Source organism: Cherax quadricarinatus, chromosome 44 (assembly GCF_038502225.1).
Source record: "Cherax quadricarinatus isolate ZL_2023a chromosome 44, ASM3850222v1, whole genome shotgun sequence".
Lineage (NCBI taxonomy): Eukaryota > Metazoa > Arthropoda > Malacostraca > Decapoda > Parastacidae > Cherax > Cherax quadricarinatus.
In genome coordinates this window covers 6,899,988-6,918,519 of record NC_091335.1, presented here as the reverse complement: position 1 = coordinate 6,918,519, position 18,532 = coordinate 6,899,988, and the positions used below count along the sequence as shown (strand labels likewise).

General features: G+C 41.5%; 2 protein-coding genes across 2 annotated transcripts in view; one reads left to right on the top strand and one right to left on the bottom strand.

The window, feature by feature from the left end:
• Positions 1-687: 687 nt before the first annotated feature.
• Positions 688-7,554, bottom strand: c12.1 (spliceosome-associated protein CWC15). The gene is made up of 2 exons (XM_070094051.1): positions 7,407-7,554; positions 688-1,833 (listed from the first exon to the last, which is right to left on the bottom strand). Exon 2 carries the CDS (start codon positions 1,814-1,816, stop codon positions 1,103-1,105), a length of 714 nt encoding a protein of 237 aa, XP_069950152.1. The 5' UTR covers positions 1,817-1,833; positions 7,407-7,554; the 3' UTR covers positions 688-1,102.
• A 5,368-nt stretch (positions 7,555-12,922) lies between these two features.
• The window catches only part of LOC128697477 (uncharacterized), a 36,851-nt gene continuing 31,241 nt past the window's right edge, over positions 12,923-18,532 (top strand). Inside the window, exons 1-2 of the mRNA XM_053789195.2 lie at positions 12,923-13,577; positions 18,374-18,498. Coding sequence (XP_053645170.2) covers positions 13,460-13,577; positions 18,374-18,498 — 243 coding nt within the window. The 5' untranslated portion in view covers positions 12,923-13,459. The remainder of the gene's footprint in view (positions 13,578-18,373; positions 18,499-18,532) is intronic.

Below are 18,532 nucleotides of genomic sequence, written 5' to 3'. Positions count from 1 at the left end.
GGGGAGAAGTACTGAACGGGTAGGAGTAATAGTGCCTGGGGGGTCTGGGAGATAATCAAGTTCAATCCACGGAAAGAAAAAAAAAAGTCCAGTTCCTTGGATCAAGAGCCCCCCACTAGCATCAAGAAACCTTTCTCTGAGGAACACCCAGGTGTAGCACTCAACTTATTTACTGTTAGCTGAACACAGACCACACCTGTATAGAAACATGCCTATCTTACCTTGTCCCACCAGGAATGTTTTAGTCATCAGATACTTGAATAAAATGCAGACACATTACTGTGGGAAGCTCTAACCCCATGGGAGTCACGTGGTGTTTAAGAATGGGGAGGCAGTCTGGTTTTATCCAAGGAAAGAGTTACCTAAATGTTGGTAAAGGCTGTTGCCAGCACTTAAAAGTGAACCTCTGTTATCCATTATTACTATTACATTCATGGAGAATACTAAACTCATAGGATTCATAAAGCATCATACAGTGGGATACTTTATCCAAGGAATTGGATCTGTCATTCATTACATTGGATTGGATGATTGTATCCTATTCTGCAGATAGTGTATGACCACCTCACATCATGACACTAATGTGGAAACCTAATTCTCCCTTATCGTTAATGTAACTATCGATAGTCCCCAATAGTCATTTTATAGAAGTGTAAAGCAAGCATTGACACAACACAATACAAAAGGTCTTAAAACTTAAATTTATTTTATACAGTATAGTACATGAATTTAACAATTTCAGTACACCTACCACCAATGCAATGTTAAATGTGTTTATATTTGTAGATACATTACTGTATATACTGTACTGATATACATTTGTACAGTATGTATATGCTGTAGGTACAAAATACATATCACTACCTGTACAGTATTAGATCAGAAGCACAATAAAGTTTCTATCATGAATTATGCATACACTGCTCACTGAAGAACCAAGAATAGTACAGATCTTCACACAATCACTATATAAAAAACCAAATACAATATTCCTGAGGGCAATACTCTCACTACTAAAAGCTTTGTGGTCTAACTTGAAATAAAAAGGTTGCTTACATTTAAATTGTAATTCTGAAGGTACAAGAACATATAAAAAATAACATTATTTAACATATTTCTCCATAAAACGCTTATGAAATTCAGACCGCAAGGAGTCATTAATGAATGCTTTTTCTGTCTTGTCAGGTTCTGATGCAGCACAATTCTTGAATACAACATCATCATCCCAACGCCTTTTTACTTTCATGTCAGATTTTGAGGCAGCAGCAAGATTCAGTAAAGGGTTACCAGAAATGATGTTCTCCATTCTGATACGTTCTTCCTGTTCCTGACGTTCCTGTTGTTTTCTCGTCTCCTCTTCTGCACGTTCTCTTCGGATACGCTCCAGCTCAGCAAACAGCACAGCTTCATCATCAGAATCGTCAGAATCAGATGCATCATCATCATCATCTTGTGGATCATCAGCATCCAAATTGGCTGGAGCAATCTGATCCAATCGTGGTTTTTTTGATGATGATGATGATGATGAAACTCCTGATTCTCTCAGGGCATTGCTGCTGCTGCTGCTGCTGCTACCACTGCCACTTCCACTAGTGCGTTTGTCTCTCACTGCGCGTTCGCGGTCCTCCAATTCCCGGCGGAAGTCACGGCTGCGGAGCTCCTCAGTTGTTGACTGCCCATGGTCTCGATACTTGAGTCGTGTATGAGAGGGAAGATCACGAGCAGAGTATTGTTTGGACAAGGCGCTCAGATCACGCTCTCCCCGACCCATACCACCTTTGGCAGGTTCAAATGTTGGCCGTGCTGCAGTGGTCATGATGCTTTAACTGCTGCCTGAAGTGGAATAAGAAAATTAGAAATAATTCAGTAAATGATTATGTAGCAGCACATGCCCCTCTGCATTTATTATTTTTGTCAAATGTACAATTAGAATACCAGCAAAACGAAGAGTTTATTAAAAAGTAGCAAATCCTTAGAATTTACATGAACCTGACTTAGACTACACAAATATCCTAATAAGTAGCCTTTGATCCAAGGAGTTAGAGCTACCTTCCCCTTCTTGGGATCAAACTTAATTATCCTCCATTCGGGTATGACGCAAGGGAGGAGAGACTAGCTCACATACCATGGATCAAAAGCTCTTCTTGCCGTCCCCTGGGCCTATCCGAACTCCAGTGATGGCCAAATTTGCAAGTACTGCTGTAACAACATGCAAGGAACCTATAGTGACATAAAAACTGACGGTGACGACAACGAAATGGACTAAATATGACAAAAGAGGGACCGGCATTCAAGTACCAGACCTGCTGCCAGACGTGAACCAGACATGAGACGTTTTCCACTACAATGAAATAACTGACCTCCATATCAACTGCACCAGTGTTTAACGGGAAGACAACATGGCAGAAAACCTGATCAACTAAATCTCCAAGGAAATGACAGGTCTGTAGGACTTTTTTCTAAAGTGCCAAACGAGGGAAAGAATTGAGCATTTAAACATGGCTGACCGGCATCCAAACAGCCGCTACTGCCAGACGTACAACTAGCGAAGTGAAATTCTCATCTTTACTGAAGTTCATCTGTTGACAGTAGCATCATATCTGTACCGCCATCATATCACCTGTACCAGTGCTAACGAGAGGGAAACACAGGAGACATCATCAAATCAACAGTACAAAACTCCAAGGTTATAGGTCGGATATCCCTCAATGCCAGTCGTGGGAAAGAAGTGAATAGTTAAACAGTCAAGGTTAATGTTTTAATAGCTGACCTATATTCAGCTGACCAGTGTACAGTGAGAGAATTATAGCAGAAAATGCCAATTATATCTATAAACTCAAGGAAAGTCAGGTTGTAGGTGGCGTTACTCCCCTCAGTGTTTTAAAAATGGCTGAGTCAGCAGAACAGGTCAGCAGACAACAACACCACACAACCCCCGATAAATGGAATTGAGGGGGATTTGGAAGGATAAAACCATGGATTAAACCTTTCTGATCTACCAGAATGGAAAGGAGTTAGAAGTTAATTGGTGAAGCCAGACTGTGAAGTGAGATGGGAAGGGGAGTGTGTAATAAGGGGTTAACTGTAAGGGTTTTGTGAAGTTAGGGGAAAAGTGAGCAGTGAAGAGGGTTTTGAAGAGGAAATTTTACTAGTAATTCAGTGGTGATTGCTAAAGCAGATAGTAAGTGTACTAGGGACTGGAAAAGAGAAATAAATATTATTGTATATGAGTAAAAGAGCAAAGAGTGAAAATGGCAGGCATTAGGGGGGTACAGGCTGCCATAATTATATTTATATTTCTTCTTCAATTCCATGAAGAAAGAAATCAGTCATGGGGGCTGGAAAAGGTGAATGGAGTAACAGCGCCCTGGACAGTAAAAGCCCAACAGTTGCCATCCTACCAGAAAAGTAAATGTCACTATCGCCGCAAGGTATGGCAACACCGCATACCCAAACAAAAACAGTGGCACACAGCTCTTATTGTAGCGCTCTTAAGTGGTGATATCCAAATTAATCCAAGACCTCAAACTATTGTGCAGAGGCAAAACAGACAGATAAATGACGGTGATAATGACGGTCTAGTAGCTAGGAATGATAACCTTAACTCTATATGTAATGCATACATAGGTCAATGTGAGACAATACAGCCATTATTATCTCAAACACTACCAAACAGGTGCATACACTGTACTAAAGTACGCATGAAAAACAGAAAAGGCACCTTATGTAAAATGTGTAAGGGGTGGGTGCATGATGGATGTATGTACAATTATAGCAACGGTGCCAGAATTCATTTTGTGTGTAACAAATGCACTTTGGCACCGTTACCCTTTAGCAGTGATGACATTGATTTACCTAATTTTAATACAAATGACCCATTGCCATATACTGATGATTATGATTGTTTTATGAAAACAGGCCTTCACTTTATTCATGTCAATGCAAGATCACTTCTTCCTAAATTGGCAGAGATTAGGATTCTAGCTAACAAAATTAGGGCGGCAGTTATAACCATCTCTGAATCTTGGTTGGATGATACGGTGACTGACGACGAGGTCAAAATAGATGGTTACAATATAAAACGCTTAGATAGGAACAGAAAGGGTGGTGGAGTATGTGCCTACATTAGAAATGACTTAGCTTACAACCCAAGACCTGATTTAAATAACAATAAACTGGATATTCTATGGTTTGAAATGCTGCTTCCTAAGACCAAACCCATCTTAGTAGGAACTAGTTACTGCCCTCCTACCCAGGACCAGTTCTTAGAAGACTTTTCCAGAGTCTTGTCTGGAGTTGAAAACAATTGCGAGACAATAATACTAGGCGACTTCAATATCTGTTTTCAGCAGCAAAATAAAGGGCTATGCAAAAGGTATAAGCAAATTCTAGGATTAAATAGTTACACTCAACTAATTAATACTCCAACCCGGATCACACAGTTCTCAGCCACCCTAATTGACCACATACTTTGTAACCGCTCTGAGAACATTAGTCAGTCAGGCGTCATTACCATAGGTCTTAGTGATCATTTCATTATTTACTGCACCAGGAAAATCACTAGGGATAGGATAGGCCTACACAGGACAATAAAAATGAGGTCAACTAGAAACTACAGTAAAGAAACACTGGTAAATAGGCTACACAATTGTGACTGGTCAGAGATAACAAGTTGCACGGACGTAAACGATGCCTGGGAAAAATTCAAAACAATGTTCACTACCATTCTTAATAATATTGCACCAGTTAAAGAGGTTAGGATTAAACGAAGAACTGAACCCTGGATGAATACTGAGATACATATTAGATAATATGAAATTCAGAGACCAGCTGCTAAAAAGATTTAAAGCAAACAGACAGGATATTGCAGCACTAAATGAATTCCAAAAGGTGAGGAACAGAGTACAGAGACTTATAAAAGGAGCAAAGGCAAAGCACTACTGCTCAAAAATTGAAGAGTATAAGCATAACCCCAGAAAGCTCTGGCAACAACTAAAACAGTTGGGGTATAGCCATAAGCCAGTAGATAGGTCTAACATAGTACTCACTATCGATAATGAGGTATGCCACGAAACATCTAAGGTGGCAAATTGCTTTAATTCATACTACACATCTGTTGCATCAACACTAGTAAGTAAACTACCAGCTGCATCAAATACCTTTAACACAGACTCTGATAAGTTTCAAACATACTATACCAATAAAGGGGTAACCCCAAACAGTTGTCAACTAGTAAGTGTATCTCATAACTTTATTCAAAAAGAACTAAGCAGGTTAAACCCAACTAAGAGCACAGACCCTGATAACATCCCGTCTAAGTTCCTAAAAGATGGTGCTTCTGAACTGTCAATCCCTATTGCTCACATAATAAATCTATCAATCACCACTAATACCGTACCGGAGGGGTTCAAGGAGGCCAGAGTTACTCCTATCTTCAAGAAAAATAGTAGGTCTGATGTAAGCAACTATAGACCTGTTAGTATACTCAGTATAATATCTAAAATTCTAGAGAGGGTGGTGTATTCTCAAGTAGTTAAGTACCTTAATGACAACAACATTCTCCATAGCTATCAATCGGGCTTTAGAAGATCCTACTCAACCGACACCTCCCTTATTAATCTGATGGATTACCTGAGAACTGAAATGTCAAAGGGGAACCTCATAGGTATGGTAACCTTAGACCTGCAAAAGGCCTTCGATACTGTCAACCACAATATATTATGTAATAAACTTCAAGCTATCGGTATAGGTTCTGTAGACTGGTTTAAGTCCTACCTTAGCAACAGGAGACAAATAGTCAAAATCATAAAACAGAATCAGAACCCCTGCCGATAACATGTGGAGTTCCCCAAGGTAGTATTCTGGGTCCCTTATTATTCTTATGTTATGTCAATGATATGCCTATCAGTGTCAAGTGCAAACTCCTACTGTATGCAGATGACAGTGCTCTGTTAGTGTCAGGTAAAGACCCACAAGATATTGCTAATGTTTTAACACTGGAACTGGAGTCCTGCAGCAAATGGTTAGTAGACAACAAACTATCATTACACCTAGGGAAAACTGAAGCCATTCTCTTTGGCACGAAACATAAACTGAGAAGGGTAAATAATTTTAATGTTCAATGTAATGGGGAGCCCATCACTTTGGTTTCATCAGTAAAATATTTGGGAATCCCCTTTGACCCATGCATGTCAGGAGAATTGATAGGGAACAGTGTAGTAAAGAAAGCGAATGCCAGACTGAAGTTCCTGTATAGACAAGCACAGTGTCTACCTACTGAGGCTCGCAGGACCCTATGTCTAGCCCTTATACAATGCCATATGGATTACGCTTGCTCTTCTTGGTACTCTGCCTTGACAAAAAAACTGAAAGATAGACTGCAAATCACCCAGAACAAAATCGTAAGATTCATCCTGGGGCTGGGACCAAGAGAACATGTAGGCCAGGATGAATTACAGCAGTTGGATATGCTGAATGTTGAAGACAGAGTAAAACAACTGAAGCTAAATCATGTTTATAAAATTGCTCACAAACAATGTCCAGAATATCTTGCTGTCAATTTTGTCAAGGTTGGGAACCAAAGCAATCATAGTACTAGGGGGAGAGAGCACAACTTTGTAGTACCCACAGTCAGTGGCCAGGCGTCAAACACCTTTTATTGTACAGCAATAAAGGAATGGAACAGACTACCCGCACATGTCAAAGCCAGTCATAGCATGAACCAGTTCAAGAAGAGTGCCAAAAAGTGTCTGATGAATGTAGCTACAGAAAGGGAGGGGAATGATTTTCTATTTTTTAGCTAACATACGTGTAAATTTTACCTTATTCCTAGTAATGACCCTCGTATTGTAGATAGTCTTAATGTATTAGTAGATAGTAGATAGTCTTAATGACCCTCGTGTAGTAGATAGTCTTTTTAGTATGATAATAAGATGTTATCTTCATTGTAGAATAAGAAAACATTATAACCTTTATATTATAATAATAAGGTAAAAGGACCCCAATGGAAATAAGTCACTCTGTCTGACTTTTTTGGGTTATCCCAGGTTCTCTACACACATGCTGCTATGTATGATAATTCTATGTAACTATTTGTGTATACCTGAATAAACTTACTTATTGTAAAGTAAAAGGACACAAGTGCAACTAATGTGACATTTATTGTGGCAACGTTTCGCTCTCCAGGAGCTTTATCAAGCCATTACATATTGTCGGTAATTCTACCAACTTTATTACAAACTTACTTATTCACCAACACCAATTGTTGTATCCAGCACTCGCCTCTGGGCCAAGATGATAGTTATATCAGCACGTCTAATGACTCTTATTTTTAACAAATAACTATTAATAACAATACTGCGTAATGTCTAAATTTAAATGTAATAAACAAGTTATCGCCCAATTACCTGGAAATGCAATAAATGACAGAAATAACAGACCAGCGTCCTTCTCCTTCGTCTTGTTGGGTTTATAAAGGCCAATGACAGCTTACATTGAGGAAATGGTATGGTGATACCGACAAGATGTGGAATAAGTAAGTAAGTAAGTTTATTCAGGTATACACAAATACAGTTACATAGAATTATCATACATAGCAGCATATGTGTAGAGAACCTGGGATAACCCAAAAAAGTCAGACAGAGTGACTTATTTCCATTGGGGAAAAAAAGACACTTATGTACAGTTCAGGACATTTATTAAAGGAAACGTTTCGCCACGAGTGGCTTCTTCAGTCTTAATACAGAGAAAACTAAGAAAAACGCATATATATAGTGGCAGGAGTCAGGTGAAGTGACGCGTGGGTAGAGGTGGTAGTAGTAGTAGTAGTGAAACTAAGGAGGTGATTTTAGAGAGGGACCTGCTGACATCATGTAACAGCAGTTCCCAGGATGTGTTTATGTGTGTGTGTGTGTGTGTGTGTGTGTGTGTGTGTGTACTCACCTATTTGTACTCACCTATTTGTGGTTGCAGGGGTCGAGTCCTAGCTCCTGGCCCCGCCTCTTCACCGGTTGCTACTAGACCCTCTCTCTCCCCGCTCCATGAGCTTTATCAAACCTCGTCTTAAAACTGTGTATGGTTCCTGCCTCCACTACGTCATTTTCTAGGCTATTCCACTGCCTTACAACTCTATGACTGAAGAAATACTTGTGTGTGTGTGTGTGTGTGTGTGTGTGTGTGTGTGTGTGTGTGTGTGTGTGTGTGTGTGTGTGTGTGTGTGCGTGGGTGTGTGTGTGTGTGTGTGTGTGTGTGTGTGTGTGTGTGTGTGTACTCACCTAATTGTACTCACCTAATTGTGGTTGCAGGGGTCGAGACTCAGCTCCTGGCCCCGCCTCTTCACTGATCGCTACTGGATCCTCTCTCTCTCTGCTTCCTGAGCTTTGTCATACCTCTTCTTAAAACTATGTATGGTTCCTGCCTCCACTACTTCACTTGCTAGGCTATTCCACTTGCTGACAACTCTATGACTGAAGAAATACTTCCTAACGTCCCTGTGACTCGTCTGAGTCTTCAGCTTCCAGTTGTGACCCCTTGTCCCTGTGTCCCCTCTCTGGAACATCCTATCTCTGTCCACCTTGTCTATTCCCCGCAGTATCTTGTATGTCGTTATCATGTCTCCCCTGACCCTTCTGTCCTCCAGTGTCGTCAGTCCGATTTCCCTTAACCTTTCCTCGTACGACATTCCCTTGAGCTCTGGGACTAGCCTTGTTGCAAACCTTTGTACTTTCTCTAACTTCTTGACGTGCTTGACCAGGTGTGGGTTCCAGACTGGTGTGTGTGTGTGTGTGTGTGTGTGTGTGTGTGTGTGTGTGTGTGTTTGTGTGTGTGTGTGTGTGTGTGTGTGTGTGTGTGTGTGACTCAACAATCAATATTTGCACCAATAACTCACTACAGTTGTGACCGGGTGTGGAAGTGTGAATTGCTCATTACTCTAAAATTTGTTCATGATTGTAGCCATGTATAAACGCAAGTAACCATTCTTACAGTATTCATTACCTTTGTAACTTGTGAGTTCATTACCTTGTACCTAGTTCAGCCATCAAAACTTTGGGGCCCAGTCCCTGGACCCATCGTGTACCTCTATAATCTGTTAATACCTTTGTAACTTGTCATGATTGTGACTAGACCTACCTGGAGTTCATTACCTTTGTAAATTGTGAATTCATTACCTCTGTAACTTGGTCAGCCATCAAAACTTTGAGGCCCGGTCCCTGGACCCATTATATACCTCTGTAATCTTTTAACTACCGCCCACAGAATGGGTATGGGGTGCATAATAAACATATTAAACTAACTAAACCAGGATGGGTAATATCCTCTTGATTAGTAATTTTGAAATACTGTAACTACCGGATTTTTGCTTTATAGTGTTACTGACAGTGATTAGTGCAGCTTCAATGCATTTTCTCCGTCTTAAGTCGTCTTCTTTAATAACTAATTTAGCTTCATTGAATTTCATGAGGTGTCCAACATCGTCCCTGTGTTGAACACATGCGTTTCTGCGGTCATCATTTCTGCAAGCATTTTTGTGTTCTGCGATCCTAATGTCCAGAGATCTGGCTGTTTCCCCTTCTAATGAGGCCAAGCCCATGATGACACTCTTCAGGTCACTTGTTCTATCTAGGCTGGAATATTGCTGCACACTAACAGCACCTTTCAAGGCAGGTGAAATTGCCGACCTAGAAAATGTACAGAGAACTTTCACGGCGCGCATAACGGAGATAAAACACCTCAATTACTGGGAGCGCTTGAGGTTCCTAAACCTGTATTCCCTGGAACGCAGGAGGGAGAGATACATGATTATATACACCTGGAAAATCCTAGAGGGACTAGTACCGAACTTGCACACGAAAATCACTCACTACGAAAGCAAAAGACTTGGCAGACGATGCACCATCCCCCCAATGAAAAGCAGGGGTGTCACTAGTACGTTAAGAGACCATACAATAAGTGTCAGGGGCCCGAGACTGTTCAACTGCCTCCCAGCACACATAAGGGGGATTACCAACAGACCCCTGGCAGTCTTCAAGCTGGCACTGGACAAGCACCTAAAGTCAGTTCCTGATCAGCCGGGCTGTGGCTCGTACGTTGGTTTGCGTGCAGCCAGCAGCAACAGCCTGGTTGATCAGGCTCTGATACACCAGGAGGCCTGGTCACAGACCGGGCCGCGGGGGCGTTGACCCCCGGAACTCTCTCCAGGTAAACTCCAGGTAATTTTAGGTGCCTTAAGTTGAAATCCCCCAGGAGCAAGATGTTGGGTGCAGGAGCTGGAAGATTTCCCAGACAGTGGTCAATTTTTAACAGCTGTTCCTGGAATTGCTGGGATGTTGCATCCGGAGGCTTGTAGACTACCACAATGACTAGGTTTTGGTTCTCGACCTTTACTGCTAAAACTTCCACTACATCATTTGAGGCATTAAGCAGTTCTGTGCAAACAAGTGACTCTGCAATGTACAGGCCAACCCCCCCCCCTCTTGCCTGTTCACTCTGTCACATCTGTATAGGTTGTAACCTGGGATCCATATTTCGTTGTCCAAGTGATCCTTTATGTGGGTCTCAGTGAAAGCCGCGAACATTGCCTTTGCCTCTGCAAGCAGTCCACGGATGAAAGGTATTTTGTTGTTTGTTGCTGGCTTTAGACCTGTAATCTTTTGACTACCGCCCACAGGATGGGTATGGGGTGCATAATAAACTAACTTTAGACCCTGTATATTTGCAAAGAAGAATGTTATCGGACTGGTGGTATTGTTGGTACTGGGGGGGGGGGATTTTTTTCCGGCATTAGTATCTGCATCTGTTGGTTTGGAGTGGAGGCCATCGACTGTGGTTCCACTCCAGGAATGACTGGATTTGGTGTACGATTTCTGCCATTTCCTGCCAGTTTTTTTTCCTTCCTGGCACTAAAAAACCTCTCCCTCTTGAGTGGCTGTGGCTACCCAGGTTTTCCCATGGCCTGGATGTTTTGTATCTTTTTGTCCCCTTTAGATGGTATGCCTGGCAATTTAAGTTATAGCACAGTCTTTCCTGTACTGAAGAGGTACACAGTTCAGGGTGAATATAGCAAATAATACTGTTGCAGTAATAACACCAGGAGGCAGCTCTGATGAAAACTCACACTCACACAAGCTTTTAAATCTCTGCACAAAATTCAGTTTAAACCAGCAAATAATAGAGCTTACTAGACTGGAGAATACACTAGACCTCATATTCACTAACAATGATGATCTGATAAGAAATGTCACCATATCAAAAACAATATACTCAGATCACAACATAATTGAGGTTCAGACATGTATGCGTGGAGCCCCAGACCGACATAATGAGATTAGTCACGAGGGTGCATTCACCAAATTCAACTTCAATAACAAAAACATAAAGTGGGACCAAGTAAACCAAATCCTAACCGATATAAGCTGGGAAGATATACTAAGCAACACAGACCCCAACTTATGCCTAGAACAGATTAACTTGGTGGTACTCGATGTATGCACAAGACTTATTCCTCTAAGAAAACGGAGGAGTAGATGTAAAACAGAAAGAGACAGGCGCTCCCTTTACAGGCGACGGAAAAGAATAACAGAGCGGCTAAAAGAGATCAATATATCTGAAATGCGTAGGGAGACACTGGTCAGAGAAATAGCAAGCATCGAACTTAAGCTAAAGGAATATTATAGGAGTCAGGAATCGCGGGAAGAACTAAAGCCATAAATGAAATCGAAAGAAACCCAAAGTATTTCTTCTCCTATGCCAAATCAAAGTCGAGAACAACGTCCAGTATTGGGCCTCTACTTAAACAAGATGGGTCCTACACAGATGACAGCAAGGAAATGAGTGAGCTACTCAAGTCCCAATATGACTCAGTTTTTAGGAAGCCGCTAACCAGACTGAGAGTCGAAGATCAAAATGAATTTTTTATGAGAGAGCCACAGAATTTAGTTAACACAAGCCTATCCGATGTTATCCTGACGCCAAATGGCTTCGAACAGGCAATAAATGACATGCCCATGCACTCTGCCCCAGGGCCAAACTCATGGAACTCCGTGTTCATCAAGAACTGCAAGAAGCCTTTACCATCCTATGGAGAGGGAGCATGGACACGGGGGTTGTCCCACAGTTACTAAAAACAACAGATATAGCCCCACTCCACAAAGGGGGAAGTAAAGCAACAACAAAGAACTACAGACCGATAGCACTAACATCCCATATTATAAAAATCTTTGAAAGGGTCCTAAGAAGCAAGATCACCACCCATCTAGAAACCCATCAGTTACACAACCCAGGGCAACATGGGTTTAGAACAGGTCGCTCCTGTCTGTCTCAACTATTGGATCACTACGACAAGGTCCTAGATGCACTAGAAGGCAAAAAGAATGCAGATGTAATATATACAGACTTTGCAAAAGCCTTCGACAAGTGTGACCATGGCGTAATAGCGCACAAAATGCGTGCTAAAGGAATAACAGGAAAAGTCGGTCGATGGATCTATAATTTCCTCACTAACAGAACACAGAGAGTAGTAGTCAACAGAGTAAAGTCCGAGGCAGCTACGGTGAAAAGCTCTGTTCCACAAGGCACAGTACTCGCTCCCATCTTATTCCTCATCCTCATATCTGACATAGACAAGGATGTCAGCCACAGCACCGCCTCTTCCTTTGCAGCTGACTCCCGAATCTGCATGACAGTGTTTTCCATTGCAGACACTGCAAGGCTCCAGGCGGACATCAACCAAATCTTTCAGTGGGCTGCAGAAAACAATATGAAGTTCAACGATGAGAAATTTCAATTACTCAGATATGGTAAACACGAGGAAATTAAATCTTCATCAGAGTAGAAAACAAATTCTGGCTGGATACGGCTCATAGTGTAAGTGGCCTGATAAATCCAACAAGAAGAACGACTCAGCTCCAGAGGACCTTAATAAACTACAAACAAGACGGGAGAAAGAAAGAGTAGAGGACTTTGGCAGCCTTCGTCGGGTGTGGACGTCTCTCTCGCCTGTGTATCAGTAACAAATTTCCACCGTTCACTCTGGGAGGCTTGTCCTCATCTATTTTGCCTCCCGGGCACTCTACAAGAGAGGCACCTGTTCACTTATTTATCGGCTTACTGTAGTCAGCTCCATTTTTTCCGCTCTGCGGAAAATTCTTTAACGGTCTTAAGTGGGAAGCCGGTTACTGAACTCAGGTGGGAGTGTAGGTGTCCCGCTCTGCTGGGGCTTGGCGAGGGTGTCCACCGGATCTTATTGGAAACTTAAGTTTCTGTCTCTGTTTACAAAGGAACTTTTATTCCTTTTCTCTCATCACCCAGCCTTGGGCAACAATTTTTCCTAGTACCATCGAGAATTATAGTAACAAGATTCGTCCACATCAGCTCCGGACCCGAGAAGTCGGGTTCGATACGGCTTTTGCTGTCAGTGGCCCTGATAAACCCAACAAAGAAAAAGAAAAAAGAAGTATGCAATATGTGTTCGAGGTCAGGTCATGACAGGGATGAGGTGTTGTCATGTCTCACTAAGTACTTCAGACATGACACCTTCAGGAGTGACTTGCAGAGGAGAGCTGTTGAGGCTGTTGTCCAAGGTGACTTATTCTCACGGTCCTTGGATCAAACCTGAATGTCTTGTGTTATCCCCCCCCTCAAGGAAGGTTCCTTGATGTTGGTGAGGGGCTCTTGATTTAGGGAATTGGATCTGTGCTCCAGTTCCCCGAATTAAGCCTGAATGCCTTCCACATCCACCCCCCCCTAGGCGCTGTATAATCCTCCGGGTTTAGCGCTTCCCCCTTGATTATAATAATAATAATAATTGTGTTCTCCCAGGCGTTGTATGAACCCTATAAGTTTAGCTGTGTGATTCCTACCTCTTACTCATGATTAAAAAAATATTTGTCAGGGATTGAGTTGTCTGACACACGACATATTGTGGAACTTAAGTAAATTTATTTTGGTACAGGTACACATTAATAATATAAATTGTCATACATATTTACGTATGTTTATATTATGTAGAATGACACATACGCTGGTATGTATGACTAATTTATGTAACTATTTATGTGTACCTGAATAAACTTACTTATGTACCCTTTATCCCTCGAGGGAGATCCCTTCGTGCCAGTGAAGGGCTCTTGATCCAAAGAATTTGCATTCCTTCCCCATGCTTGAATCAGAGCTGATTGTCTCCCATTTCCCAGCTGCTGTATGATGCATATGGGTCATGACCCATATGGATCATACAGCACCTGTGTATAATAAAAATAATAACTAGTAATAATAATATTTGAGTTCTTCAGTCTCAGCTACTGCTGAGGTTGTTACCTGAAATCAGTACCTAACCAGCCAATTTTTGGTTCATACATCAGTCTATGTGCAGCCAACAGTAACAGCCTGGTTGATCAGACCCTGATCCACCATGAGGCCTGGTCATTGACCGAGCCACGGGGGCATTGACCCCTGAAACTCTCTCTAGGTATACTTGACGATTTTTTTTTTTTTTAAAAAGTCGGCCGTCTCCCACTGAGGCAGGGTGACCCAAAAAGAAAGAAAATCCCCAAAAAAGAAAATACTTTCATCATCATTCAACACTTTCATCTCACTCACACACAATCACTGTTTTCTTCTTATTTTTAGTAATCTGTACAGGAAAAGGGGTGTAGTAAAACATTGGTTTAATGTTTTATACTGGCAGCTGGATTTGATTTTTGGTTTGTCTCATAAATGTGAAAATATTCAGTTAATCTTATTACCATAATTCCTACTTTCATTTATTATTCACTTATCATGCATATCTTAGAAGGTTGCTGAAGTTCCACTCCTCAAGGAAGATGCCTTGATGTTAGTGAGGGGTTCTTGATCCAAGGATTTGGATCTGCCCTTGGTTTCATTGGATCAAACCTGAGTGCCATCCATTCCCCAGGTTTAATGTTTCCCACAACAATAATAATAATGAAATAAAATGTTAAAAATAAGATGAGTTTGTCTTTTGCTATATTTTACCAATGAAAAATGTAAGCATGAAAAAAATCCTGTTTTGGTCATATTACATTGGTGATAAATGTTTGACAGGTTATAAATGAAAATCAGAGTTACCTCTAATCCTCATAATATAAGGCTGTGACTTGTTCAGTGCTCTCTGCCAATCCCTAGGTACCTTACCCTCTTCCATACATTTATTAAATAATTGCACCAACCACTCCAAAACTATATCCCCACCTGCTTTTAACATTTCTATCTTTATCCCATCAATCCCGGCTGCCTTACCCCCTTTCATTTTACCTACTGCCTCACGAACTTTCCCCACACTCACAACTGGCTCTTCCTCACTCCTACAAGATGTTGTTCCTCCTTGCCCTATACACGAAATCACAGCTTCCCTATCTTCATCAACATTTAACAATTCCTCAAAATATTCCCTCCATCTTCCCAATACCTCTAACTCTCCATTTAATAACTCTCCTCTCCTATTTTTAACTGACAAATCCATTTGTTCTCTAGGCTTTCTTAACTTGTTAATCTCACTCCAAAACTTTTTCTTATTTTCAACAAAATTTGTTGATAACATCTCACCCACTCTCTCATTTGCTCTCTTTTTACATTGCTTCACCACTCTCTTAACCTCTCTCTTTTTCTCCATATACTCTTCCCTCCTTGCATCACTTCTACTTTGTAAAAACTTCTCATATGCTAACTTTTTCTCCCTTACTACTCTCTTCACATCATCATTCCACCAATCGCTCCTCTTCCCTCCTGCACCTACTTTCCTGTAACCACAAACTTCTGCTGAACACTCTAACACTACATTTTTTAACCTACCCCATACCTCTTCGACCCCATTGCCTATGCTCTCATTAGCCCATCTATCCTCCAATAGCTGTTTATATCTTACCCTAACTGCCTCCTCTTTTAGTTTATAAACCTTCACCTCTCTCTTCCCTGATGCTTCTATTCTCCTTGCATCCCATCTACCTTTTACTCTCAGTGTAGCTACAACTAGAAAGTGATCTGATATATCTGTGGCCCCTCTATAAACATGTACATCCTGAAGTCTACTCAACAGTCTTTTATCTACCAATACATAATCCAACAAACTACTGTCATTTTGCCCTACATCATATCTTGTGTACTTATTTATCCTCTTTTTCTTAAAATATGTATTACCTATAACTAAACCCCTTTCTATACAAAGTTCAATCAAAGGGCTCCCATTATCATTTACACCTGGCACAGCAAACTTACCTACCACACCCTCTCTAAAAGTTTCTCCTACTTTAGCATTCAGGTCCCCTACCACAGAGAGCATGCATAGTTCCTTTGTATAAAGGCAAAGGGGATAAAAGAGAGTGCAAAAATTATAGGGGGATAAGTCTGTTGAGTATACCTGGCAAAGTGTATGGTAGAGTTATTATTGAAAGAATTAAGAGTAAGACGGAGAATAGGATAGCAGATGAAGAAGGAGGCTTTAGGAAAGGTAGGGGGTGTGTGGACCAGGTGTTTACAGTGAAACATATAAGTGAACAGTATTTAGATAAGGCTAAAGAGGTCTTTGTTGCATTTATGGATTTGGAAAAGGCGTATGACAGGGTGGATAGGGGGGCAATGTGGCAGATGTTGCAGGTGTATGGTGTAGGAGGTAGGTTACTGAAAGCAGTGAAGAGTTTTTACGAGGATAGTGAGGCTCAAGTTAGAGTATGTAGGAAAGAGGGAAATTATTTCCCAGTAAAAGTAGGCCTTAGACAAGGATGTGTGATGTCACCGTGGCTGTTTAATATATTTATAGATGGGGTTGTAAGAGAAGTAAATGCGAGGGTCTTGGCAAGAGGCGTGGAGTTAAAAGATAAAGAATCACACATAAAGTGGGAGTTGTCACAGTTGCTCTTTGCTGATGACACTGTGCTCTTTGGAGATTCTGAAGAGAAGTTGCAGAGATTGGTGGATGAATTTGGTAGGGTGTGCAAAAGAAGAAAATTGAAAGTGAATACAGAAAAGAGTAAGGTTATGAGGATAACAAAAAGATTAGGTGATGAAAGATTGGATATCAGATTGGAGGGAGAGAGTATGGAGGAGGTGAATGTATTCAGATATTTGGGAGTGGACGTGTCAGCGGATGGGTCTATGAAAGATGAGGTGAATCATAGAATTGATGAGGGGAAAAGGGTGAGTGGTGCACTTAGGAGTCTGTGGAGACAAAGAACTTTGTCCTTGGAGGCAAAGAGGGGAATGTATGAGAGTATAGTTTTACCAATGCTCTTATATGGGTGTGAAGCATGGGTGATGAATGTTGCAGCGAGGAGAAGGCTGGAGGCAGTGGAGATGTCATGTCTGAGAGCAATGTGTGGTGTGAATATAATGCAGAGAATTCGTAGTTTGGAAGTTAGGAGGAGGTGCGGGATTACCAAAACTGTTGTCCAGAGGGCTGAGGAAGGGTTGTTGAGGTGGTTCGGACATGTGGAGAGAATGGAGCGAAACAGAATAACTTCAAGAGTGTATCAGTCTGTAGTGGAAGGAAGGCGGGGTAGGGGTCAGCCTAGGAAGGGTTGGAGGGAGGGGGTAAAGGAGGTTTTGTGTGCGAGGGGCTTGGACTTCCAGCAGGCATGCGTGAGCGTGTTTGATAGGAGTGAATGGAGACAAATGGTTTTTAATACTTGACGTGCTGTTGGAGCGTGAGCAAAGTAACATTTATGAAGGGGTTCAGGGAAACCGGCAGGCCGGACTTGAGTCCTGGAGATGGGAAGTACAGTGCCTGCACTCTGAAGGAGGGGTGTTAATGTTGCAGTTTTAAAACTGTAGTGTAAAGCACCTTTCTGGCAAGACAGTGATGGAGTGAATGATGGTGAAAGTTTTTCTTTTTCGGGCCACCCTGCCTTGGTGGGAATCGGCCAGTGTGATAAAAAAAAAAAAAAGACTTGTTCAGTCCAGCTGTAACTGTGGTACTTTGTTTACACAAATAAAATTTTTTATTTATTGTTAACATGTCGGCCGTCTCCCACCAAGGCAGGGTGGCCCGAAAAAGAAAACCTTTCATCATCATTCACTCCATCACTGTCTTGCCAGAGGTGCACTTACACTACCAGTATAAAACTGCAACAAATAAAAATATTAAAATATAATAATGTATCTGTTTATGAATCTTGTTTTAGAGTACAGTGGACCCCCGGTTAACGATATTTTTTCATTCCAGAAGTATGTTCAGGTGCCAGTACTGACCGAATTTGTTCCCATAAGGAATATTGTGAAGTAGATTAGTCCATTTCAGACCCCCAAACATACACGTACAAACGCACTTACATAAATACACTTACATAATTTGTCGCATTGGGAGGTGATCGTTATGCGGGGGTCCACTGTATTTCAAAGTTTATATTTCTGGTCACATTTTCAGGTAATCAAGATGTATTTGTTTCAATGCCAACGGGGTCGGGCAAGTCCTTGTGTTACCAGTTGCCAGCAGTCATGGCACAGGGTCAGGTGGCCATCGTTGTGTCACCACTTATTGCTCTCATCAAGGTATGTAGTACCTACTTTAATGTGATTCTAATTA